This window comes from Protomyctophum parallelum (genome assembly GCF_964188405.1).
Source record: "Protomyctophum parallelum genome assembly, chromosome: 16".
NCBI lineage: Eukaryota > Metazoa > Chordata > Actinopteri > Myctophiformes > Myctophidae > Protomyctophum > Protomyctophum parallelum.
This window is the reverse complement of record NC_139711.1, coordinates 8,645,547-8,672,216: the sequence shown is the minus strand read 5'-3', so window position 1 is coordinate 8,672,216 and position 26,670 is coordinate 8,645,547. Positions and strand designations below refer to the sequence as shown.

The 26,670-nt window shown below is 42.6% G+C and overlaps 3 protein-coding genes across 3 annotated transcripts; 2 read left to right on the top strand and 1 right to left on the bottom strand.

Moving 5' to 3' along the window:
* nek12 (NIMA-related kinase 12) lies at positions 1-2,344 on the bottom strand (the record flags this gene model as incomplete). The annotated part of the gene is made up of 3 exons (XM_083785773.1): positions 1-155; positions 589-694; positions 1,421-2,344. 3 exons carry the CDS (start codon positions 2,342-2,344, stop codon positions 1-3), a joined length of 1,185 nt encoding a protein of 394 aa, XP_083641899.1.
* A 424-nt stretch (positions 2,345-2,768) lies between these two features.
* On the top strand, positions 2,769-8,665 carry pin4 (protein (peptidylprolyl cis/trans isomerase) NIMA-interacting, 4 (parvulin)). The gene is made up of 4 exons (XM_083785193.1): positions 2,769-3,099; positions 3,310-3,386; positions 6,408-6,527; positions 8,341-8,665. The coding sequence occupies exons 1-4, from the start codon at positions 3,063-3,065 to the stop codon at positions 8,497-8,499; spliced, it is 393 nt and encodes a 130-aa protein (XP_083641319.1). The 5' UTR covers positions 2,769-3,062; the 3' UTR covers positions 8,500-8,665.
* A 1,693-nt stretch (positions 8,666-10,358) lies between these two features.
* Positions 10,359-26,305, top strand: faf2 (Fas associated factor family member 2). Its single transcript, XM_083786183.1, has 11 exons — positions 10,359-10,441; positions 11,983-12,051; positions 12,221-12,355; positions 15,286-15,362; positions 15,459-15,597; positions 16,193-16,278; positions 16,587-16,678; positions 18,076-18,253; positions 21,098-21,269; positions 22,261-22,404; positions 25,066-26,305. The coding sequence occupies exons 1-11, from the start codon at positions 10,379-10,381 to the stop codon at positions 25,246-25,248; spliced, it is 1,338 nt and encodes a 445-aa protein (XP_083642309.1). The 5' UTR covers positions 10,359-10,378; the 3' UTR covers positions 25,249-26,305.
* The last annotated feature ends 365 nt before the right edge of the window (positions 26,306-26,670 follow it).

The window sequence follows — 26,670 nt, the reverse complement described above, 5'->3', positions numbered from 1 at the left end:
CTAGGTTGTTTCCTGGTCAATTGTAAATATGAGATGGCAGGTTTCAAGGCGGTCCACTCCTAGTGTGTGCTCAAACTGTGGCTGCAGGTCTTTTGGACTGAGGCCTTTCTCAAAGTGTCCCCTAATGTCCTCAAAAAGAGAAGACCCGATGTCCTCTGCAATGAAAACACAGAGAATCAAACAATGACCACTGGCTCAACTCTATAATACTCCACTGTTATCCTCCACGTACAGTTGAGGTCCCACTCCCCAGATGACAGTGAAGTGACAATTAAGGACTTTTAAGACTCTTTTAATAACAAACAAAAAGTAATCAACAAACTATACTATAAAAGCAGGTCAAACATTGGACAAATTGTCAAATAATAAGAAAGATGCAAACATTGTGAAAATAGTTGATCTGCAAGCTGTGTGGCTATTTTCACAATATTTATGTGGAACCGAGTCAAACTAAATTGAATGCCTGAACTCCTCCAATTCCAAGTGCTTGTCAGGGTGGAGTGTCCCCAGTTAAAATATGATTATCATTTTGAGCGGTCATGGCATGGAAAGGTTGAGAACCACTGCTCCACAACACACAGTTATTACCCATGATGCACTGGTCTCTCAGAGCTTTCAGTGTGACGACGAAGCCTCCAGCATCGCTGAGGTGAAACTCCTCCTCATGTTGGTCACTATCATCATTCCACTGTGACTGGGGCGAGAGATGGAGAGCAGCACGGGCCGTGTGGACTAAAGCCTCCAAATCCTCCTCTTCCTCCTCCTCCTCCTCGAAGTCATCTGGATACTCTCTGTGCTCTGAAACGTCCTGGGCCTCTGCGAAATGTAGGGCACAGGTCAGAACTGCTGCACAAACACATGCATGCATACACAAAACATTGATTTAGTGTTTTGTTTGCAAGTGCACACACTATAGTGAAACAGAAACATGTGTAATTAAACCAAAGCATGAATGATAAATACACAGAAGATACATCTAATTACTGATTCCATGCTCATTAAGCCACTATGTCTTTTTTTTTCTTTTTTTGTTGTTGTTATTGTACTAGTTCAAGGCCCCCCTTTTTCAGCAAAGGACAGTAGACTTTAAGTATGAATTCCATGTATGTCCATGCTTGACCTATAATCTCAATGTACATGGCAAATGACTTCTGTATCAATGATGTAGCATGCATGTAGGACTGCTGACACTTCATAGCAGGGATTATACAGTTATAAAACCTTTGTGCGCTTTACCAAAGGGTTCGGTGGAAGCATTTTCCTCTAGAAAGCTGACAGGAGTAGAGTGTCTCTGCTCACTGTGGTCTTCGAGAGAGGACAAGCTTTCATCATCATCATCATCATCATCAAAATCCTCAGAGTAGTCTGTTTGTCCCCCAACACTTATCGCATCTTCCTTCTCCACATCTCCAGAACTGACCTCCATACTGTCTTGTCCCCCTTCGGCTGTGTGGGACTGTCCGGTTGGATCTGTGCTTGTGACGTTGTCAATGTCCCGGTTGGAATTGCTGACCACCTCTGTCTCTCGTTGCTTCACGTATTCCCTGAGCCAGTCTTGCATAAAAGCAGTGCCAAGTATGGAGGCGGCACTGGGTCTGCTTTCTGCGTCGCGGCAGATCATCCTCTGGATCAGTGAAGAGATGTTGCCAGAGTATGAGTCAGGCAGATGGCTGTATTCTCCTTTGATAATCTTGTAGAAGAGACTCAGCAGGTTTTCAGCTGTGAATGGCGGTCGGAGAGAACAGATCTCGTATAGCAGGCAACCAAGAGCCCAGATGTCAGACTTTGAGCTGTATGGGATGTCCTGACAAAGCTCCGGACTCAGGTAACTGGGTGTGCCGACACACGTTTGAGCCATTTCTACCGTGTTGGTCAGAACTTTGGATATTCCAAAATCCCCCAACTTCACCACACCTCTTTTAGTTAGTAGTACATTTGAGGTTTTGATGTCCCTGTGGAGTATTTTCGCTGTGTGTATATAATTCACTGCCATGGCAAGCTGCACAAACCACATCATTATAGCGCTCTCTGTAAAATATTCATTTGCTTTCCTCCCTTTTACTTTGTCATCTAAGGTTCCCCCGTCACAGTACTCCATCACGATGTAGATGCATCCGTCATCGCGGTTCACAAAAGCATTGCTGCATTTTACTATGTGAGGGTGCTCCAGTTGCCTTATGATTTCAGCCTCTTGGAGAATGGCCTTCTGTGTCCTTGTCTTCTTGGACTCGACAACTTTTATTCTCTTTACAGCGTGCATGCTCTTGTTCTCCACATGTCTCATCAGAAATACGTCTGCTACACCGCCATGCCCTAGGCACAAGATATTCTCATACTTATCCATACTTAAGTATTTTTAAGTAGGATTATAGAATAGGCTACTTTAAAAAGATCAATAGAAAGTAAAGTAAAAAAAGAAAAAATCTAAAGTAGGCCTATAGCCCAAGTACTGTAATAAGAAGCCAGCAGTCAGAAAGCCAAAGCAAACGAAATGGCACTCTTGTGTTTACAGTCTGTCTCTTTACGGTTTACTGTCATCACCATAGTAACAGTTTAGCTCTGCCCCCAAGCCCAGGTAATGGCATTCTATTGGTTAATAAAATGTATTTTAACCAATAGAAATCCAGTATCTCACTGCGTGGCAGTGCTGTTTAGCTCACATTGTTTAATAGATGACTCCTAACTGTTATTTGAGATAATTTAGCCTACACCTGACAGATTTCCCAAACAGGTAAAATAGTAGTGGTGGAAAAATGGTGTTGATGATAGACATCTAGAGCGTCAAATAAATAAATCCAGTGGGATAATTAAAATGATCGCAAAGATTGCCTTCTTTTTATGTCATTGGTGCTCTTTAATAGTCGCTACTCGCTATACAACTTAAGCCACCACCAGCTCACATTGCGACCGTACGCTTGTGGATCTGCTCATTTTGCCCTGCGCATTGTAATTTGTGCGCAGTTTCACGCAGGTCTGTCACCAGTCACAACACAGAATGGGCGCCTTCGGCTGGTCTGTTTCCAGTGTTGCTGCTTGAATTTCAGTTTCAGGACATTATAATAATGCCTCCAAAGGGGAAGGGTGGCAAAGGTGGTAAAGGTTAGTCTGCACTGCGGCAGTGCCTGATTTGAACCTTCCAACTGGGTTATAGCATATTACATTTAGCAAGCTGCTCTAATCTGAAGTTATAATAGTAGCACCAAGCTAAAATTAAGCTAGCTAACGTTAGCATGAGGCTGCTCACATGTTGCGTGACACATACTGAAATATTTAATTCAACACATGTTTTACTTGTTTGTTATTGTACAGGTGCAGGCGCAGCTGCATCGGGAGCTGGAGACGCAGACAAAAAAGAAAAGCCACAGAAAGGAGGCACAGCTGTGAAGGTAAGAAATATGGAAATTATTTATAGTCTTCTCTTACTGTTATTGCCAATCTTTATATTTTTTTATTGCTGCTACAGTATTGAGAAACCAAAACCAAATGATGGTACGGGTACTCGACAAGATAGTAGGCTATACACTACACATTACACAGGTTACAATTGGGTAACAAGACAACTCACCCTTTTTCCTAGCCCTACAAGCAGAACCCAATGCTTGATTGATTGATTGAAATATTTATTAACAGTTTGTAGAATTTACAGTACATTTTAAGCACAAACTCAATACAAAGACTGTCAACTGTGAGTGGACGACCCAATTAAGCATTACACTTGTTTACAACAGGGTCCACATTGTTCAATTCATCAAAACATTTAAAGACGTACAAACATTTAGAGACATACAAATAGACATTTCTATGTAGCTAAAGTACAGAACAGGAATTCATCATATGGGAAGCAAAAAAGGGAAAAGATACAATATACAGTGAGGGAAAATGGGGGGTGGGGGGGGTGGGGGGATTCAGATTTTACAGAGGCCAGTTTCGAATTGCAGCCATCCGTAGGTGCCCTTTGAGAGCGGTTTTGAAGGAGTCAAGGGATTCACATGTCTTAATGACTGTTGGTAGGGCGTTCCACATTTTGGTGGCATAGGAGCGAAAAGAATTTAGTCCCTTGTTTGTGCCGAATCTGGGTTGTACATGGTTTGTTGCACTCCCTCTGGTGTTGTGGGTGTGGACTTCGTTTACATTAAGGAAGTATTTAGACAGGTACATGGGTATCTTGGTGGTGTATCGAATCTTGTGGACCAGACCCATTGCAAGATGCTGTACTCTGTCGTCGACCCTAAGCCATCCCAGCCTGTCAAAGTGGGCAGGGGTGAGGTGGGTTCGGGGGGTGAGGCCAAGTAGGAGCCTGACCAGTTTGTTTTGGGAGGTCTGGAGCCTTGTTTTAAGGGCCTTTGAGGTGCTGTGGTACCAAGAGGTGGATGCATAGTCAAAGAAGTCAAAGAAGTACTGAAGTTTCTGACATTTTTTAGACCCAGAGCATTGGGTCCTATTCCACCGGGTACGCACACATATATAAACGTAAACAACTTCGGTTAAAGTCCTTCTGCGCTCTTTCAGGACTTTTTTTCGTGTGAGGGCTTCTGAATGTGTGAACTTTAAGTACCTATAAATACCGCTGCGAATATCTCCTGTGGCGCGGAAGCCGTTAAGTATTTTTAATATTTGTTTGACCGATTTGGTCGCTTTGATTCTTCTCTTCCTTCCTTGTTTATTGACACCTCATTGTACCGCCTATCTGGCTAGCTAGTGGCGCTATAGCTATGACAGAGCAGATCAGACGCAGGGACGTAGCCGCACAAGCCAACCGCACACCGGGAGGCGGTACAATAAACGGTAAACAAACAAGAAGAAATAAAGCGACCAATGTACCATGTACCCATTACAATAATTAAATATCGGTTCCTACAGACGTGTGCAGTTACGCACTAATTATTTATTAATTTAACAGCAAAATCCTGTGGAACACTGTTGTAAGTAAGGAGTAGTCTCTCTATGCAGCGTTGAGGGGAGCAGTGCTCCTCAGTCAGATAGGCTTTATTTTGTTATTGTCAAATGTGTTATTGTCACTTGTATGATGATGGCTACTGCTTTCATCATAGTTTCAACATATTCAGTCAACTATAAAAAAAAGAGCTCAGACACTCTGCGCAAACAGCCAAACACTCAACTCTCACCCCGAGACAACTCACCCCGAAAGTGAAGACAGCTCACCCCGAAAGTGAAGACATCTCACAGGGGTGAGATGTCTGGTGAGTTGTCCGGACATTCGGGGTGAGATGTCCGGACAACTCACTTGGAGGTGGAAAAAGTTTGAATGCGGTACCCTAGGGTCCCTGACAGCTTATTCCACCCTCCATAGGATGCAGATGTACATACTCTCTGTTCACGGAGAGTGGCGGCGGCGCTTGAGTGTTGGTGAGATGTTTCAAAGATGCATAACACAGCTATAGGAGACTGCCGCAACGTGTACGAAATGGCATTAACCGCCGATGCTGTTAAGTATTTTTAATCTTTTTATTTATTTTTATTTACATCTGCATCCTATGGAGGGTGGAATAAGCTGTCAGGGACCGTAGGGTACCGGGTCTAAACTTCAGAAAAGGTAACTGAGGGTTCCGAAAGGGGCTACATAGCCTACTGCTCTTGCTGCCGTTGACAGCATTAGAGCTATGGACCCGACCAGAGCTAGGTTGGGACTGGCGCCTCAGAAGGGATTTGCCCTGCGTACCACCTGTTTTGAATTTTCACATAATGGAGGAGGCAGCAGCACGCTTCCAAACACTTCGATTAATTAATTTCTTGACAGAAAGTAGCTCATAACATGTCTACGGTGGATTTTTATGAACCAAACGCTTTGCAGATTGAAAGCGGATATTTCAAGTTTTCCCTACAGCTGCAGATCGGAAATGCACTCTAGATTCATCCCATTATAAAAAATGGTTGTGTGTTGCAAATTGCTGCTAGCTATGGACCAGAGCTAGGGATGATGGTGATGCTGATTGTGAGAATTGATTATGGGCGATGGTAGCTGATACCGATTGTGATATTTTCTAGGGTTGGGACTTGGATTTTATACTAAAATGTTTGATGTAATTCAATTTCTGGAGAAGATAACTTGTCTTATATACAGTAACACACTTACTGTGTAAGTAACAGTAACACCGTAAGACAGAGTAAGTAACTTGTCTCTACAACACTGATCTCAGATTCAATCAGATTCAAGCTGCGCTGCAAAATAACAGGAAGGAAAACAGGTGCTGTTTTTTCATTTACTTTTTGCCAATGGGTTCCCAGATTGCTACAACATTGGGTCTGCTGGCAAAATATTGGTTTCTATGTCAGAGTAGATCGTAGTGGGTGTGAAAACATGCTATTGGAGCTTTAAACTTAATAGTGATAGCATGCAGTTATTCTACACTTCAATCATACCAAGAGGTGTCCTCCCCTCTCTCAAGGTGCGGCATATCCTCTGTGAGAAGCATGGCAAGTGCATGGAGGCGATGGAGAAGCTGAAGGCTGGGGTTCGTTTCAGCGAAGTAGCATCACAATTCAGTGAAGACAAAGCCAGACAAGGAGTAAGAACAATGCACGTTCCTTGGTTTTATTAGATTTTCAGAGCAGTTTAAACTTGAAGCTGATATAGACAAGTTTCCAGTTTTTGTACACAGAATTCAAATAGCTCCATCCCCCCTCCCCCTGTCATTCTATTGGCCGAGCCACTTCAGGCTATGGGATTGTTGTTGCTGCTGGGAGGGATGCTATGGATATTGCGCTCGTATGGCTAAATATGACATAAAAAAATTATGATTTTCTATCGATATCTTAGTTACAACAATGACATTGAGTTGACATGTTTTTTTAAGGGTAACTGGAGCATAATCGCAATATCACACGACTGACATGACGAGTCCCTCAAATGAGGAAGTAACGGAGTTGGAGACTCACTTGCTCTCAATTCAATTATCTTTTATTTGTAATCGTGCATATAAAACATATATTTCCCCTCAAATGCCCCAGCTACTACAGCATCGTTCATGTGAACTACTCTGTCCACGGTTATTCATTGAAATGAAGAGAAATCGCTATGGCTACCGCGACGGCTGTCACCGTTGGCGAGCACGGGTTGAATGCATGCTTCAAGCCGGCCGGGCACACACACCGGGCAGGCAGTCGCCGCGGCGGAGACAAACCGTGACATGATACTATTACTCACTTCCACCATTTAAACAAATAAGCACATACAACCCACTCCACATGGGTTGAACACACCGTCACAGCCTCGTGCTGCAATTGGCTAAAAGTTTTGCCAAGTTTAGTCCCGACTAGTAAACTCTAGTGGATATAAACAGTCCCTTTCAGCCAGAGGGGGCCAAAGGGAGAGTGCTGTTGCAGGAGAACACCTCAGCATCATAATACAGGGAAAGATAGAGGGAAAAAAGTACATTTATATATATATATTTAATTTTTTGGCTGAAAACTTGTCTATATCATCTTTAAGTTACAAACAGCTTTTCCTCCTTTTAAATCCTGATTGTGTGACCTGTTGTTGTTTCAGCTGTTTAGACTGAAGGTTTGCACTCTTGGTGGTGTCACGCTGTTACACCACCGGCCCGCCACCAGAGGGCGCAGCTGTGGCACGCACGCACACACACACACACACACACACACACACACACACACACACACACACAGGGCGCAGCTGTAGCACACACACACACACAACCACACACACACGAGCTGCGTTCGCTTCACGCGTTTGCGCGTCTTACTTGTACTACTACTACTAAATCTCCACTAGATGGCACAATTAACCAACCCAGTTACCATATGTGACAGAATGAAAATGCATGTCACGGTATGCTGTCATAGATCATGGTCATCTCTGCTCTTTGTATTTTGGATATTTGGATGTTTTACTTGGGTACACACAATACATTGTCAGACAATTTAAAAACAATAAAGTGAAACCTTTCAAAATTAGCTGGATCACAACGCTTGTGAGCTTGTACATCGGCTAGTATATAAGTGGTTGATAACAGCAAAACAATCAATATTATATTATGTATACAAGTGGGGCGACAGAGCTTTTGCCATTGCTGCCCCAACCCTGTGGAATGCACTCTCCAAAACGCTCAGAGATGCTGCCCAAAACCCACCTTGCTTTCCCTAGCTAACTCTTTTCACTGTTTTTTAAGATTTTATTCATTGTCCTTTTAGTGTTTTTATTTCCTAATAAAGTTGTTTTTATTTGTTGCTTCCTTTTCCCGCCCATGTAAAGCGTTTTTGTGTACTCAGAAAAGTGCTATATAAGTTTGAGATATTATTGTTATTGTTATTACAAGTGTAGTAATTTGTGGGAATGGCTGATTTTGGTTTGCTTTGTGACAGGGTGATCTGGGCTGGATGACGCGAGGTTCCATGGTGGGGCCCTTCCAGGACGCAGCGTTTGCCTTGCCTGTCAGCACTATGGATAAACCGGTGTACACGGACCCCCCTGTCAAGACCAAACATGGCTACCATATTATTATGGTAGAAGGCAAGAAGTGAATTGGGAAAACCTCTACTTTTCACATGTGGACATAATTTCTGAAGCAACTTTTCTTTAGCACATGCTTTGAGTAATTGCATTGTTTATTTACTGTATCTGCTTCATATTTTTATATTTCTCATGAACAGTTCACAGGGCAAGGTAATTAAATGGTAAACTGTGGAATATTGCCAGATTTGTGTATTTATTAGTATTTCTTTATTTTTTACCAGAAAACATGATACAACTTGGGCAAAACAAATATATTGTATATTAATGTCCTTGTGCAAAAGAGACCCCATATTCCCTATTCCCCCCCCATATTCGCGTGTGTGTGTGTGTGTGCGCATGTCATAACAATTCTATTGACAGACAGTACAGTAGTACTGCATTTTTTTTAAACTTCAATCTTTCAGCACCCCTCTTCCCCTCACTGTTTATGTTTTTCCCAGTTTACCTCCTTTTATGATTTCCTGTTTTTGGTTATAGAAGTGTATATTTGTATTGTACGTCTCTAAATGTTCTGATGAATGATTGTAAACAAGTGTAATGCTTTGGTGTTGTCCACAGACCACAGTTAACAGTTTGAAAAACAGCACCCTGTTTTCCTTCCTGTTATTTTGCAGCGCAGCTCGAATCTGAGATCAGTGTTGTAGAGACAAGTTAATGTGTCTTACTGAGTTACTGTTACTTACACAGTAATTGTGTTACTGTATAAGACAAGTTATCTTCTCCAGAAATTGAATTACACTGAACTGGTACAGCATTTTAGTATAAAATCCCAACCCTAGAAAATATCCATTGATGGCAGGTGAGTAACCAACCATCTCGGTATGAGGTCATCACCAACACAATCGGTATCAGCTACCATCGCCCATAATCCATTCTCACAATCAGCATCACCATCATCCCTAGCTCTGGTCCATAGCTAGCAGCAATTTGCAACACACATGCAACACACAACCATTTTTTATAATGGGATGAATCTAGAGCGCATTTCCGATCTGCAGCTGTAGGGAAAACTTGAATTATCCTCTTTCAATCTGCATTGTGTTGCAATGTCCAGTCCTGAGTGTTAGTGTGTGTAACTTACATGTTTATTTAAAGCAGGGGTTTGATTGAAGTATTTAACAGTTTGTAGTATTACAGTACATTTAAATTCAAGCACAACTCAATACAGACAATAATTGCACTTTTGGAATGCACAGTACATTTAAATTCAAACAACTCAATACAGACAATTGACAATAATTGCACTTTTGGAATGCACAACAGCACTTTATAAAACTGCTGGTAACGTTTTTTAAGGATTGCACCATGGCACTTTATCCATAGGCTGTGTGTGGCCCTTCTAACTTTCTATATGAATTGCACGTCGTCATACATACATACTGGGGCTCTTTAAGTGTTTGTCCATGTTATGTTTCTAGTTTTTAGCTAAATAGGTTCTACGTTTTATGTTGCACTGCCAATAACTGAGAGGAAACTGTATAAGTATAAGTAAGTACATGGGGAAAGTGACAAAGTGATTCTTCTGAATACAAAACTGTTAACTGTGGACGACACCAAAGCATTACACTTGTTTACAATCATTCATCAGAACATTTAGAGACGTACAATACAATTATACACTTCTTTAACCAAAAACAGGAAATCATAAAAGGAGGTAAACTGGGGAAAAACAGTGAGGGGAAGAGGGGTCCTGAAAGATTGAAGATAGTACTGTAAAAATGCCTGTCTGTCAATAGAATTGTTATGACACACACACACACACACACACACACACACACACACACAACCCACTAGCCAATCGCAGGACTACCGCACCTCTGGGCAATGGGATCTGGACTCTAGTAAAGTTTACGTTGGTTCGCCTTGCTAAGCGACTGGCGAGGTAAGATGGCGGCGCCAGAGGAGCAAGAATTATCCCAGGCGCAGACCGAAAAACTCCTCCAATTCCAGGTAGACAGCCTCCATTCAACGCTGAGATATTACCATGTTTACTCCACGAGTGATAACAGACCAGCGCGGCTGCAGAATCCTTGTATATAATTCAAGCAAAGTCTGTTGATGTGCTTTTTTGCACAGTCAACTTCAGCAGCCCCAACGTTACAGGGTGGTTTATACTTCGTCGCGCTCCCGTGTTGCGCTCACATAATAGGCGATCTACAAGCTCGCAACACGTCATGCTGCGACGCGTTGTCGGCTTGTAGATCTGCGGGTTTTGGTGCGCGACACGGCGCGCAGCCAAATATAACTGAGGCTTTTACCCGTCATAGCTAACGTTAGCTAAGCCAGCTAACAAGTTAGCGGACCCGCATGAATGATGGACATCAATAATATAGCCTTGTTGTATTTTACCACAGGGGAAACTGGTCTAACTTCGCTTAACTAGTGAACTACTTTGACGAGGTACCCAACGCCGAGGACAAATTTCATTTCGGATTTTTAGCTTCCATTTAGCCTGCTACGTTAGCGTTAGCATGGGAATCAACTGTCAAGTCAAGAAGACGGCTCGAGTTTGTCAGATACACAACGCAACCATTGTACTGCGGTGAACCAGATGTTACAACAACACATATGACAGCTTAAACACTTGTCATTCAATTTGTATATATGTTTTCTTGTTCTACGGACTTTCTAGTTTGGGGGTGGGAGTGGGGGATCTCTATCTTCCTCAACCCTATGCATAAAACCCTAGCCCTGAAACATGACCCTACCTCTAGTCTACCCTAACCCCAGGGAACATAAGGCTGACCCAGTCTATGTCCACTGCAGGTAGAATAGATGCATACATATACATACATGCTGGGACACAATGGAATCCCCTGTTTTTTTGTTTTCATGTTGGAAAAACCTTAATACCCCCTTTGTTTTCATCTGGTTCCTCTGACCCTTTTTGGTTAAAGGTATATTCAGTGATTTCACTCAAAAAACCTTCGTTTTTGGCTGTGGGACCCAGCCTTTCGTCCAATCAGGATAGAGAGTCAAAAACGAAACCTAAGGTTTTTTGACCCCCAGGGGTTAACTGGGGACAGGGAGGAACTCCTTATATGGTCAGCACACTCTATAGTAGGGAGGATTATCACAACAAAACAAAAAAATAAGTGATATTTGAATTAAGTGAAATCACTGAATATACCTTTAAGGTTATGCCATCTTCTAATCTAAATGTTATAGTTATCGTGGTGTGTGTGTGTGTGTGATACATGTAGTACACGTTTATAATTAGGCAGCGGCTACATGACAACCGAAATATTCTATAATAATATAATAATCCTTTCGTTAATAGTACGACACAGTTGTTCTTGCAATGTACTGTAATTCTGCAAGCTGTTAATAAATATTTCAATCAATCAAACAGTAACTCCATGAGCATATAATTAGGCTGACAGAAATCAGGCTTACCGTAATTATATTCACGCATTTACTGGAAATGTTGATTGCATTTCGGTACATTAAGCAAGCATGTTACATCTTAAAATGATTTTCGTGTTCTACAGGACCTGACGGGTTTGGAGTCCATGGACCAATGTCGTCGTACATTAGAACAGCATAATTGGAACATAGAGGTATGTCCTGAAATGACTCACCAATTGCATACATTTTGTTCAAAACACATTCTAAATGCACTCACATGGGAGGAATGTAGAGGGAGTTGCATTTTTCGCATTTTCATTCTGGTTTTAAAAGTGTGTGTGTGTGTGTGTGTGTGTGTGACGTGTGTATGTTTCTTTTCAGGCTGCAGTACAAGACAGACTCAATGAACAGGAAGGCGTCCCTAGTGTGTTTAATCCGCCACCCGCCAGGCCATTACAGGTCAACACTGCAGACCATAGAGTGTATAGTTACATCGTCTCAAGGCCACAACCCAGGGTAGGTTGCAGAAGTCCTCATCACAATTATACTCTATCTGCAATGTCATGTGGAACGATCAAGCCCACGGTACAAGCTACTTAGAGTATTGTGTGGCCATATGAAGTTGTAAAGCTAAAGTTTATGTTGACCAAACAACATGTTGTGTTGTTTGGGAAAATGGGAAAGTTGGAAACTTTCCATGGGAATTGAAGGGGAAAATATAGGGGTTGTCGGAAAGCTTGGGCCCAAAGAATCATTTGCGATGCAGATCAACACTATATGTCAATAATTTCTAGATATTAATATATACATTATTTATAATGTAATAAATATTATGTTCACTTCATCTATTCAAATTATGAAAAACTGGGGTCATTATGTAATTTATCTTTAATTGCCAATTGGCCATCCCCATGCTCAGTTTCAGCAATATTATTATTCAGCCATAGCTGAATGGATTCGATTCCCGGCCCCAGCAATGTCGCGGTAGCCCTGAGCAAGACGCATAACACCTAACCACACTCCCGCCTCCCAGTGAGATGCACTCAGTTGGGTGCAGCTGAAATACCTCTTCAAATATATCATGTATACTTGTTTTTATTTCATTATAGATTTAGGCTACTACTAGCTCAAGTTAGCTCAAATATGACAAAACTACTGATTATGATTATGATGACTCACTGATTATCACAACAGTAATATATATCCTTTGGCTCAGACGGTACAGTAATGGGCCTAGGGCTGGGCGATATGACGATATATATCGTATTTTCGATAGAAAATGTCTATCACAAAAAAAAAGCTATATCGCTTATATCGCCGTTTCGCTTTACGGCAGTATTTTACGTCACAGCGCTTATATACGGCATGCCCAGCAGCCCACCGCGCGCACTGAAAACAGTGAGCCAACACCTTTCGGATGTCTTCTCTATTATATACTCTAAGGCCAACACGACCACAACACAAGCCGAGGTGGTGCTTGCACCTAAAAGAGGGAGATGATGATGATGGCTGACGAGATTCAGAGCGGTGTAAGGGGCACGTTCGGAAATACCACACCGGAGCGAACTCATCTATCAGTTTGCATTGCACAGTGCGCCTAGTGCGCTATTTCCGAACGCGCCCTAAAGTAACCGGTCATTCACTGTTATAAATGCAGGTTTCATGTTGGGTCAAATTGATAAATTGCGTGAGCCACGCATGTTTTACACAGTTGAACAATAAGCTTGTCCGTCGTCGGGTGCACTGCAAACTTCTTCCAAGACGAAGACGTTCCTCTTACCTGTGCAGTCCTCCTGTGCTGCGTCTGTCTTGTTTTATTGTTCCAAATAAATTATTCCATTTGAAAAGTCCTTAATTCAGCAACAGCTTACAACAACAACACAAGACGCTGACTTTGTTGTGATCATCAAAAAAAAAGGAAAAGAAAAAGCCCCACTCGTCCCAGACTCCCATAATATACGCACAGCTGTGGGCATGGAGAGTTGACGACAAGATCGCGTTCTCTCTCACTCTCTCTCACTCTATCGCCTGTAGTCAATTAAACATCGTTAAGCTGCCCAACGTCTTTAACAAACTAAACTATAACTACAACAGAACATGTTGATTCCCTATACAGAGCTTAAATGAACTGAAACAACTGTAGTGACAAACTGTGACATGAGATATTTATTTTTTCCTTAAGCCAATTTAATGCAGACACAGGCCTGTACTTCTGTCTGAATGGCAACGTCTTATTTCTTTCTTTTTTCTTTTTAATTGTCATAATAATAATTATTATTAATAATACAAATAAAACTTTATTTGTATAGCACCTTTCATGACATGAAATGCAGCTCTCAAAGTGCTTTACAGAGCAATGGAGAAAAAAAGAAAAGCAAGGCAACGACATTAAAAAACAAGCAGTGATGCAATACAGTGAGGACATGAATAACAAAAAATAAAAGATCAATTAAAAGCAATGTTGTAGAAGTGGGTCTTGAGCTGTGCTTTAAAAATGTCTACAGAGGCTGAACAATTGAGTTCAGCCTCTAATTATTATTATATACATTTTATTTTGTAATATTTTTGTACTTGCTTTGGGCCTGTCTGTGCATGGGAAGGGCATCAGTATTATATTCATATAAGTAGACTGGATAATGTGAATTTAATTGTTTTTTGAGTGGTGCAACCATTATAGACAGCTATGTGTGTCCCTGTCCCTGTAACCGAGCACGAAATAGCATAACTATTGTCACCACCAAGTGTCACTGTTGTGCAGCCTAACACAGACAGAGGCCAGGGAGGAGAGCTTGTACAGTACAGTACAGTACAGTACAGTACAGTACAGTACAGTACAGTACAGCCCAAGTACAGTAAAGTACTCGACCTGAACAAAAATCAATTCTTTTAGATAAAAAAATAGGTATCGTAAAAAATATGCTATATCGTGAGTATATCGTTATCGTGATAAAATAAATTCTATATCGTGATATGAGATTTTGTCATATCGCCCAGCCCTAAATGGGCCAGTAGCACTACATTGTTGTGCAAGATGCGGAGAATCACACAACGGTGCTCTGCACATGATGTTATGGCAATGTGTCTGTATAATGTGATGGAGGACATCGAATGCACTGTGCATGTTTGCAAATACATTTACACCAAGTGAGCATGTTTTTGCTAAAGTATGCCAAAATAATTTCTGTAAGGTTTCTGACACCTTGCAACTCTAGTGACGTGTGTTCTTCAGTGTTAACGCACCGTTTAAAGAAAGTCAGGCCTTAAAGGAATGTTAATAAATAAATAAATATAATACATTATTTTACTTTATTCAAAATCTAGAAACATGACAATGTTTCTGGTACATACAAAATAAAATGTCATGTGACGAGCGAGCTGATCTTTGATTCCTTAAAAAAAAAAATCATGTACCATAGATCTGTTTACCACATGTTTATGTTTTACAGGGATTACTAGGATGGAGTTACTACTTGATAATGCTACCTTTCAGATTTACATATTACACACTTCTGGACATATTCAGGTTAGAGAATCACTTCCAGTCACTTTCATAACCTCACATTTATGTTTCCTAATACATGAGGGTTATTAATTAGCCTTTGTCTTCCCCCTACAAAAGGTTCGCCCTGCGGTTCATCAGACCAGATCCTCGTGGTCGTGTCACAGACCCCGTTGGGGACGTTGTGTCCTTTATTCATAGCTTTGAGGAGAAGTATGGTCGGTCACACCCAGTATTTTACCAGGGAACATATAGCCAGGTGAGTCTGCAACCGTCGCAGTACAACTGCTCTCCATTCAATTGTATTATTTATTAACCCGGGAACCCCTTTTGACGTTAGCATTATGTTATGCTTTAGCTATTGAAAAATAGCAGATCTACAAGCTTGTCAGAGCTGGCTGATGTATAGATATCATTTATATACATTTATTGTGACGAGAGCAGTAGATATCGTCTGGGATTCTGGTTATCAATAATATTGAAAAGCTGAGTGAAATGAATGACAAATGCCTCTAATGATCACTTCTCAAAATCTTGTGTAAATACTTTCAGACTGTGCATAAATGTCGGCACATTATTGTTACTATCAATATATTCAGTCATTTAATTAGGTCAATATTACTCAGTTACAGCGTATGCGTCCTGTCCTCCACGTGTGGTTGAGGATGTCTTTGCTGCCCAAATGCTTCGATACGAAATCGATCTGTCCTGCCAGTTCTGTCCATTTCATTTAAATGTACCGTACATGATACTATGGTCCCCGCACCCAACGCTATTTACTGTACTTGAGAGTTGGAGCACAATGAAACTGAGAGGTCTTCATTGCTCTTGCCTATATTCCTGCCAAAATGTAGGCGCTGAATGATGCCAAACGGGAGCTCCGCTACCTATTAGTTTACCTTCATGGAGAGGACCACCAAGACACAGATGAGTTCTGCCGGTACGTTGTTTTCTGAACCTAAAGGGCTGTTATTTGTTCCCATCACTGAATGTTGCTATATAGCTGCTATATAGCAGCTACTGGCTACTAGCTGCTAGCTGCTGGCTACTAGCTGCTGGCTGCTGGCTACTAGCTGCTAGCTGCTAGATGCTGGCTACTAGCTGCTAGCTGCTGGCTACTAGCTACTAGCGGTCATCATTGAAGTGTCAGAATAAAGGAAGCACATACTCTCCAACATTGACTCTAAATACATGTTGATGACTATGTTTTTACGGTTGCTTTTGTTGTTGTCGTTTGTTTTACTCTAGCTCCACATTATGTACAGAAGAAGTCATAACCTTTCTCAACACGCGGATGCTCTTTTGGGCGTGCTCCACCAGCAGGCCAGAGGGGTACAGAGGTAGGCACATTTACTACTGTAACTGTACACCAGGGGACCCGTCTTGGGTGACGCCTTACCCCTTACCCCTAAACTCTCTTGCCATGTCTTCCTTTTTGAAATAGTTCAAATAGCCGATCTACAAGCTCAAAACATGTTTATGTGGCTCAGCAAGTTGAACTATTTAAAAATGTTTTTTCTATTTTCTAAATGGTAAAATATGGCAAATAAGTTAAGGGCTAAGGGTTAAGATTGTGCAGATCTTCTGCTTCCTGGTATCCAGGTTTTACTGAGCAGACCCACTGCACACTGTCTAAAGACTCTTAAAACTCAGATTGTAATGAATGCATTAGTCTAAATGTTTTAAGTGCAAGTATATTTAAGTCTCAAATACCAATTTCTGTGATCTTATTCAGATTTGTCGCACTCTTGTATTTGCTTCCATGTGATTTGGTTCCCCTCTACTGAAGGTGTCACATGATTGTGTTGACAGGCTCAGACGATGGACTACTGTAAACGGATGGGGTGTAGTTTTATAGAAAGCGTTGTTTGCCCACCTCATTACTTACGACATAACATGCACCTCTGCCAGAAGAGGTTTTCAGTGGTGCAACCACTCCAAGGAACAGCAATGTCCCTACCATCCCTATGTCTGTATGTCCCTATGTTTAGGGTACCAACGGGGAGCGCTGTTTTTCCGAAGAGTTTACACATAGTGTACGCTTGCCTCATACGCTCTTGCACTGTATCTTGTGGGAACTTGGGGAGGTTTCGTTTTAGTCTCCTTAAGCTAAAGACAGATCTATAGTGTGCGTGTATCGTATTGTGAGTAATCTGCAACCCATCATGAACTTGTCATGATGGTTGGGGAGGATAAAGCGTGCCGGCCAGTGTTACTGCTTCAGAAATGCTGATTGCATCCGACTCTGGCAGACGGGTGAGACTTTTGAGATGGATTGATATTCAACAATATATGATTATGAAACTTTGAAACAAAGGTAAGGAGTTATCAGCATGAAACTAGTGTTGTTCCACATCCTTTTTTGACTCAATCAAGTAGTCAGAAGAACAGTTTGAACAGCTACAGGAGTGTGTGTTCTGCTTGCCTATAGGCCCTGACCTACACACCTTTTTGAGTGGTGCAACCACTCCAAGGAACAGCAATGTCCGTGCCTGTGTCCGCCTATGTGTATTGTGTTCACCTATGTATGTGTTAATGAGCACGAGTATGACTATTAGTACCAGTAGGGGCGCTGTTGTGCCAGAAAGAGAGATAGTGCTGTACTGTTGCCTGCTAATGAGAGAGAGAGAGAGAGAGAGAGAAGGGGGGGCGGGGGGGTCCTTTTTCAATGGACCTTTCCATTCACTGAGTAGAGTGGAGGACTTTTGTAACGGGTGCTGTGCTTTGTCTGTCCAAGTGTCCCAGGCTCTGCGGGAGAACACCTACCCGTTCCTTGCCATGATCATGCTGAAGGACCGTAAGATGACAGTGGTTGGCAGGCTGGAAGGCCTCATTCAGCCAGAGGACCTCATCAACCAGCTCACCTTCATCATGGAGGCCAACCAAACATACCTGATGTCGGAGCGTCTGGAGCGGTAAGGACACCTCATAATAACACTCTGCTCCAGTTGTGGCGTGTGTGAGGATTCGTTTGGTCCGTGGTTCAGGTGGTTTTCGTCAGGTTGTCGCAGCAACGGATGCCAAAGAAAGTTGTAGGAACATCAAACTCAGACTTTTAGTTTTGTGATTGTTTGAAGGGTTATAATACAGTGTAGTGCTCTGCAAGCAGCTGGCTGTGAGGCTCGGCCTGTTTGTATTAGGGTTGGGATTCGTTAGGATTTTAACTGTTCCGGAAGCTTACCGGATCCCTCTTAACGGTTCCGATTCCTAATATTATTTTTTGCCCCTTTTTTTTCTGACATGGATTATGCTTATATTATAACTAACCAAACCAAGTACATAATAAACACAAATTAAATTATTGAAAATGCACTTTACAATTATGAGGTGGCACTATTATTTAAACTTCACCACTACCACCAGCTAGCCACCACAACAATATCATTGTTGCAATTTTTACTGTATATTAAATATACAGTACACATTGCAATAATTATATTGTTGTGGTGACAAATGTTGTGTCTTCAATGTTCAGATTAATTTAATATGAAGGACCCCAGTTACCTTAATGGAAAACAAGCCAGTGCTTTCTTGGGTTATAAAATCCTCTTGTATCCGCTTGTATTGAACTGTAGGCTACGTTCCTGTGCTTTTTTCTGCAATAAAGTAATCAATCTATGGAGGTATATATGCACCTAAAGGTTGGGCTCTCAACAGTCACACGGTTAATTTAGAGACGAATCAAAAGCAGTTGAGTTGCTTCATAAGTTGTAAAAATACAACAGTTGTACAATACGCCTAATGAAAAGCTCTGTAGAAGTTAGTCGTTTTTTGAGTGGTGCAACCACTCCAAGAAACAGCAATGTCTGTGTACACCTATGTGTTCATACCTGTATGTATGTATGTATGTATGACTGAGTACCAGTAGGGGCGCTGTTTGCCAGATACAGAGAGAGATAGTATTAGTGCTGCACTGTTGCCTGCTAATGAGAGAGAGAGAGAGAGAGAGAGAGGGGGGAGAGGAGGGGGGGAGTTGCAACACTCAGTTCACACGGGTGTGATTCTTTTTTTTTTTACATTACTAGCCTGGGGAAAGTGACCCAGCCTTGCATTATCTTCGTCCCGGCTGTGGTGGAGCTGCAGGGAGTGCAGGCACGGCTTTCCGCAGGCTTTCAAGCACGATGTGCGCCCTAGATTAATCTCGTGAGTTGTGGACTCGTGTAGGCATATTGATTTTGAGATGTTTCCTACTTTCCTCAATGTGGACGTGCAACCGGTACAAGTTGCAAGTTGCAACACCCTTTGCAGGGAACTATGGCATCGCATTTATTGCACTTTGCGTGCTCGGCCTCAGAGTAATTTCCCGCTCTGTTAACCACACTTTGGAGATCTCTTCGACATACTGTCCCGCTCGCTCCGCGGCAGTGACCGCTCGCTGAATGCACAGAACAGTGGGCGTATCCTCCCCGACCCCACTCCCTCATGTAGGTGCACGGGTGATGTCACCCCAGGCTCTGCTTGCATGCATGCACAGACACAGCGGAGCTAAATGACGACTGATGAGAACCGTTTGGGGAACCGGTAATAAAAGAAAACGATGGAACTGGCTCCGGATCCGCAATGCCGGAAACCGGGTGTGAAATGGACCCGGTTCCGAATCCCAACCCTAGTTTGTACGTCTTTTTTTTTTGTCTACTTAGAGCTGCTTAAGTAGGTCACTTCTGGGGCTCTCACTGACTAGTGTAGGTACACTGGTGTTCTGTGCACTTGAAGAAAGAAATGTACTTCAGTGCTGTTGGAAGCATAAAGGACCATTATGACCATGGTTTTGGCTTTTATACTTCTGTGGCTGAAGTTGTGAATAGACAAATCACGATGATGATGTATTGGTGCCATATTGACATTCTTAACCACTTTAAACCTGGCTGGCTTCAATCATTTGGGCATGTCAGTATTGTGTCAAACTTTCCAAAATGGCAGATGTTGAATGGCGTTTAACCCATTAAAAATAATTTTAGATTTTTGCGTTAGCTATTCAAAAATATATAGATATACAACATCTTCGTGCAGCGCTGCCAGCTTGTACATCTGCTATTTTTGTGTGAGAACTACTGATTTAGAAGGCATGTGTAGAATCAAGCTCAGGTCTTAAACACTAGCATGACTGAGAGGTCATTTTGACCTATTTCTTTTTTAGATTTTGAAGTTTATTATCTTTGCCCATGAAAGTTTCAGAACCTTCCATGACCATCATCATTCCATCATCTCAGAATTCTTTTGACATCTGAAACATTTTCTAAATATGAATTTAAGCACATGCTACTTCCGTCACATTTTACTTCAGTCATGACCTAAACCATACATGGGCAACTGGTGGCCCGCGGGCCACATGCGGCCCCCACCGTCACTTAATGTGGCCCTCAGATTAATTTCGGAATACTGATATGTTATTGATTTCAGCTGTTTACAATTCCAAACATGACCCGCTTTAATTACTTTAATTACGCTTTAAATTAGTAGCTTGCTGAGTAGTATTACAAATAAAGTAACTTTTCAGGATCCCAATTAAAAATTACGAAAAACTATTCAGGATCATTTCAATTCAAATAGAGCAAAAATAGCCGATCTATGCGACGCGTTTTGAACTTGTAGATCGGCTATTTTTGCTACGACATGCATGCAATGTGGCCCCTCTGGAGTGAGTATGGAAATATAATGGCCCCCTCTCCATGGTCAAAGTTGCCCACCCCTGGGCCCTAAACCCTAAACACAAGTCCAGTCGATTCCACTTTGGTTGATGCTGTGGTGGTTTGTTGCAGTGAGGAGAGGAACCAGACGCAGGTGTTGAGGCAGCAGCAGGACGAGGCGTACCTGATGTCTCTGCGTGCCGACCAGGAGAAGGACCGGAAGAAGAGGGAGGAGGAGGAGCAGAGGATGCAAGAGGAGGAGAAGGTGCGACAGAGCGCCTTGGCTGAGGAGAGGAGACTAAGGGTGAGACATTAGCAATCTACACACACGCGCAGACACAGACACACACACACGGTTGTCCATAGGAATGTATTATGTGGTGTTTTTCCACCAGCTCTTACAGGCTTGGGAAAGCAGGTTTTTTTCCCGATAATGGGTTCGATGTGTTACGTGGTGTTCCGGGGAAGCCCTGAAATTTCTCATGTGTTGTAGTAGTATCTACGGTATGATTTTAAAATGAAGGCCAATCATAGCTTGTGTTATTGCGAACGAAGTGAGCCATTACTATAGAAGCCGGCCTAGCGTGTGCGTGTGCGTGTGTGTGTGTGTGTGTCAGACTGCCACAACAGCTTTGTTCGTTTCCCGCGTTCACGCATCTGTCTTGGATCTATGAAGTCACAAAACAGAAGAAATACCTGGTGAAGTGAAACTTATCGTGTAAAGGTTGGATGTGGTTGGAGGTATAGACTGTATATAGGTATATAGACTGATAAGTTGAAGCATTTGGAAATTGCTTCAAATTTGCGTCTGTCTTGAGAGATTAAACACATGTAACTTAACCATCCATGGTAAAATGCTGATAGGCATATTATATAAGACAACATACTCACCCTCGCTGCGTCCATGGGACGCGCACTACTGTTGTCAAGTTCCATTGCAGTAAAAATAAATAAATCCACAGACACTGCCATTTTGCATCCTACGTTATGGACAACAAAAAGTTCAAGAGACTGCCATTTTGCATAGACTTATCGGCCACACGTTTCAGTATAACACTCGGAGAAACGTGAGCCTCATCGCTGCACTTTGTTAAGAATTACACATTTATTACTCGTGTCACTGGGAGCCTAAAGACTACCCGTCTTTTAGATGGGTCCCGGGACCCATTACATTGAAAACCTACATTTAGCAACATCACCGGATGGGGACATGCTCTTTTTCTATCCTATCTGTTTCTTATCCTAAAACTGTGCATTGTGACTTCTAACATGGTTTGTGTTTGGCATGTCTTCAGACACTTGATGAGGAGAAAGAGAGGAAGTCGGAGTGTCTTCCTCCAGAGCCTTCTGCAGATGATCCAGAAGGTGTCAAAATAGTGTTTAAGCTGCCCAACGACACGCGAGTGGAGAGACGATTCCACTTTGGACAGTCTCTGACGGTGAGGATCACTTGCATAAACCACGTTCTTCACTTGGTGTGGCGAGAACATTAACTAGCTTAACCCGCTCGTGTTTGGCGTTTGGTTGCTGTTTTAGCACGCCACCGTGTGGCGCGCTACGAGCTTGTAGGTCTGCTATTTTAAATACAAAATGACTGTACTTTCAGGGTTGACCAGGCCGACTCCAGGTGTTTTAATGCAAAGATAGTTGATGACAACCATTATAACATTGGCATAGTTAATCAAGCACATAATAATCTTTGGCACCTGTTCAAGGAGCCATTTATAGTCCTTTAAATTTAGTGTTGTGAGCAGTGGGAATAGATCTGCTATTTTCCAAGAATGTTTCCCATTTTTTTTAAATTCACACCCGTGTGAAGTGAGTGGTGCAACTCCGCGTGGGGGTCGCCGGGGGGACGGGGGACGACGACGACGACACACACAAGAACGCACCCAGGGTGCCGGCCCGGTTCTGTTGAGCTGCCCCGCGTCCGAAACGGTAGAGAAATGAAAGAGTTACCATGTGGGGGTCCCCGGGGAGTCCCCAGGGGGTCCCCGTAATATCCAAACCCCCGGGAACGTGCCCAGGGGGCCGGGCCGGTTCCGGCGAGCCGCCCCCCGTCCGAAACGGTTGAGAGATGAGAGTTACCGTGTGGGGGTCCCTCTACTGTACCCTCTACTGTATTGTACACCTGGCACACCTGAAATCATCATGTATACAGTTAATATGTGCGTGTGTGTGTTGCGTACATGGGGTGAAAAACAACCATGCTGTTTTAGCACGCCACCGTGTGGCGTGCTACGAGCTTGTAGGTCTGCTATTTTTTTTTTTTTTTAAGATATTTTTTTGCGGCTTACGCCTTTTATTGATTTTTGAAGGGACAGACAGTAGGCTGACAGGAAACGGGAGAGAGATGGGGGGATGACATGCAGTAAAGGCCGTGTCGGGTCCGGGAGTCGAACCCGCGGCACACTGCGACTGGATTACCAGTCCGGTGCCCAGACCGTTACGCTACGGCCTGGGCCGGTCTGCTATTTTTGAAAAATCGAAGAGCGACTGACATAGAAGACATTTTTAGAATCTGATCTCAGGTCAGAATGGGTTAACACATTCTGTACGTAGGACGTCTGGAAACGTCATAAGGATCCCGAAATATTAGCCTACGACGTCTGTGGACGTCCTAGCGACGTCCCAGCGACGCGGGGCGAGATAAGAATATTCCGATTTTTTTTTTTTGGCATTTCGCTTTTCGCTTTCCGTATGCTAACGCTCAGTGCAATTATTAGCTTGTCATTGACTCCCATGTTAGCGCGGCGGAAAGAATGTCTCGTATCTCCTAATCCAAGGCGCTCTCCGTGGTGATGAATGGATCGATATGCTGGCGCTTCATTTCTGCTCCTCATCCGTCTCTCCCGCAAAATATGGAACGTTTTTTGGAGCGTAAAAAAAATAATTAAGATGATCGGGGATGTGAGGTCTCTTTGTAAAGTCAACTTTTTTAGGAAAGTGTTTCCGGTTCATGGCTTTCAGAGTAAAAGCGATCAGACAACTCTGGCACCCCGGAGCTTCTATTTTGATGCACTTCCGGCACTGATTGTGGTATTACCTCCGCTTTGCGTTGGTGGTTAATCACCCTGTCGGTGAATTAACTCCCGACAATGACCACCTAGCCAGACATTATCCCACTTATTACACGGATACTTAATACACAAATTAATAAATTGCCCCAAAACTGACAACAAAACGAAGTATTTCCTTGCTTGTGCTTGGTAATGGGAGTAATCCAAGTTGGCCCTGCAGAGGCAACGAGTGTCTCCTCGGAAACAAGGAAGTGAGTGGAAGTGAGTCAAATGGAATCATTTTTCGGTAGAGCATAGTCTATTTCTCGCTTCAAATTGAAAGCATGTTGTTTAGTTAAATGACATTGTGTCTCAGTTTACATGGCATGTCATGTTGGAGTACAGCATAAAATCCAAGCCAGGTGCTCCGAGCCTTTGATTAGGCAGAGGTCTGTTATAGCAGCCGTTTCGACCGAAAGTCAACCGATAATTCCCAGTAGGTTACTTATTACGCCGATCTTATCCAGCCGTTCGGCTCGTCTGGAGCCTACTGGCTGCGATTGGCGTTGATGACATGTTAACCGATCTTATCGGTCTACTCAGGTCTACTGGACATGCTGGGAGCCTACTGAAAATGACAAGCCTCCTCATACCCTCCCCTAAACTTAACCGCAAGCATGTCACAGCGCGGTCCTAATATTAACGCATGTCCGCCAACCTTAATCCTGTCGTTTTGGTCTACTGCCTACTAAAAACCACAAGCCTCCTCATACCCTCCCCTAAACTTAACCGCAAGCATGTCGCAGCGCGGTCCTAATATTAACGCATGTTATTGTTCGCCAACCTTAATCCTGTCGTTTTTTTTATCAGTCGGCAGAGCATGCCCATACTCGTCGAAAACAATCGTACTGATCCTAAGTGATCACTGCGGTCTTGTCTATTGATAACAGTCGAATCGGGTGGTTATAGAGCGGAGTTGTCATTATCCAGAAATAACGCACCGCAGCATTTGTCGATTGACCAATCGGAATCAAGCATTCAACCAAGCCGTGTAATAATGGTAATTGATGTAGTCACTATTTTCTCCCCCTCCATTCTTAGGTAATACACGACTTCCTCTTCTCTTTGAAAGAATCCCCAGAGAAGTTCCAGATAGTGACAAACTTCCCTCGCCGAGTGTTGCCCTGCCTTCCCACTGAGGATCAGCCCAATCCCCCCACGCTGAAAGAGGCAGGACTGAGCCGCTCTGAGGTCCTTTTTGTTCAGGACCTCACGGACGATTAACGCATTACATACCTCCACCCAGAAGAAGCATACTTTACCACCGACCCACCCTTATTTTTTTGTGTTCCTCTCCTGTTAAATGCCATTATGCACAAGGGATCAGTGAGACAAAAGCCTAAACCACCACCACATCCAGTCCAGATTTGGTCTTGTTTACAGGGTTCCCAATAGCCTGGAAAGTCTTGAATTTTATCCAATAAATGTTGCTTCTTTGAAGTCCTCTCCAAACTCACGATCTCTGCATTTGTGAGAGCAAAGACATTTCTTCATGTATATCTGTACTTTGCTGTTTGTTTTTCTCAAAGCCAGCTGTCCGTCGTTTCCCGTAACTTTGTCGACAAAGGACTAAACCTTGCTAAAATTATGCTGAAGCAGTCGTAGCAATCCCAGATGCAGATTCCATATTCACTCATGGGCTGGGCAACCAGATGAGAACATCCTCCAAGGAACCAGAATGGATGCGTATGTATTGATTCTTGCAATAGTCTGAATACCCAAGCTACTTTTTTGTTTAAAGTCAAAGTTTATAATGTTTGTTCCGTTTGTCCTAATTCCATGCCCTTTACACACGCATGCTCTCCCTACAGTGAATGAAGAAGCAGGATTTGACTTTCACAGTGTTGTGATTGGAATTCCATTTTCACTGTGGAGAGCAAATGTACTGTTGAAGCATAAAGGTGGTGGATTTGTACATAGAGGAAATTTGGGAACCCTGTTTAAAATGAGCCATGCTCTGTACATAGGTTAGATATTTAAGAGCAAACCTAAAATTCACATTAACACTTGTTCTTTTTTTATGCAATCAAGTTGACTCTTATATAATTGTCATGAAATGACCAAATGCAGGTTGGTTTCTATGTAAGAAGCAGACTGCCTGAAGTTCCTAAAGATTATGAGGAAGGAAGAGGCCACGGCTTTTCAATGTGGCTTTATCTAGTCTAGTATGAGTCTGCCCATAGTGTGCCTGTGGTTATTCATAGATGTCTAACACCTGAATGGGCTGGTCATGTAAAGATGTAATTTTCCAACTATAAATTAAACATTTTAAAAATGTGGAGTTATTGAGGATGTACTATATACTTGCATTAACGATTGGGTTTATCACCCCGTCACCTTAATGATCTACACATTTTTGCTTGGTTCGGGTTTCTTTTTAAGCATCGCTGGTGGAGAAATTTCAGTCGATTGACAGGTGATGGAAGCACTAGAATTCTTTACGGTAACTTGTTGGATTTCCAAGATGTAGGCGTTGATGTGGTTAGCTTGGGGTGGTCCGGAAATGTGAGCAATGGCTTGATTTAAAAAAGAACATTCTATTTATTTGTTTGATATATTAAGGTACAGTATACAGTATATAATGACTATGGTTGCCTTGACAATAGGTTTTATTGTGCAGCTATCCTTCAACCCTAAACTAAGGGC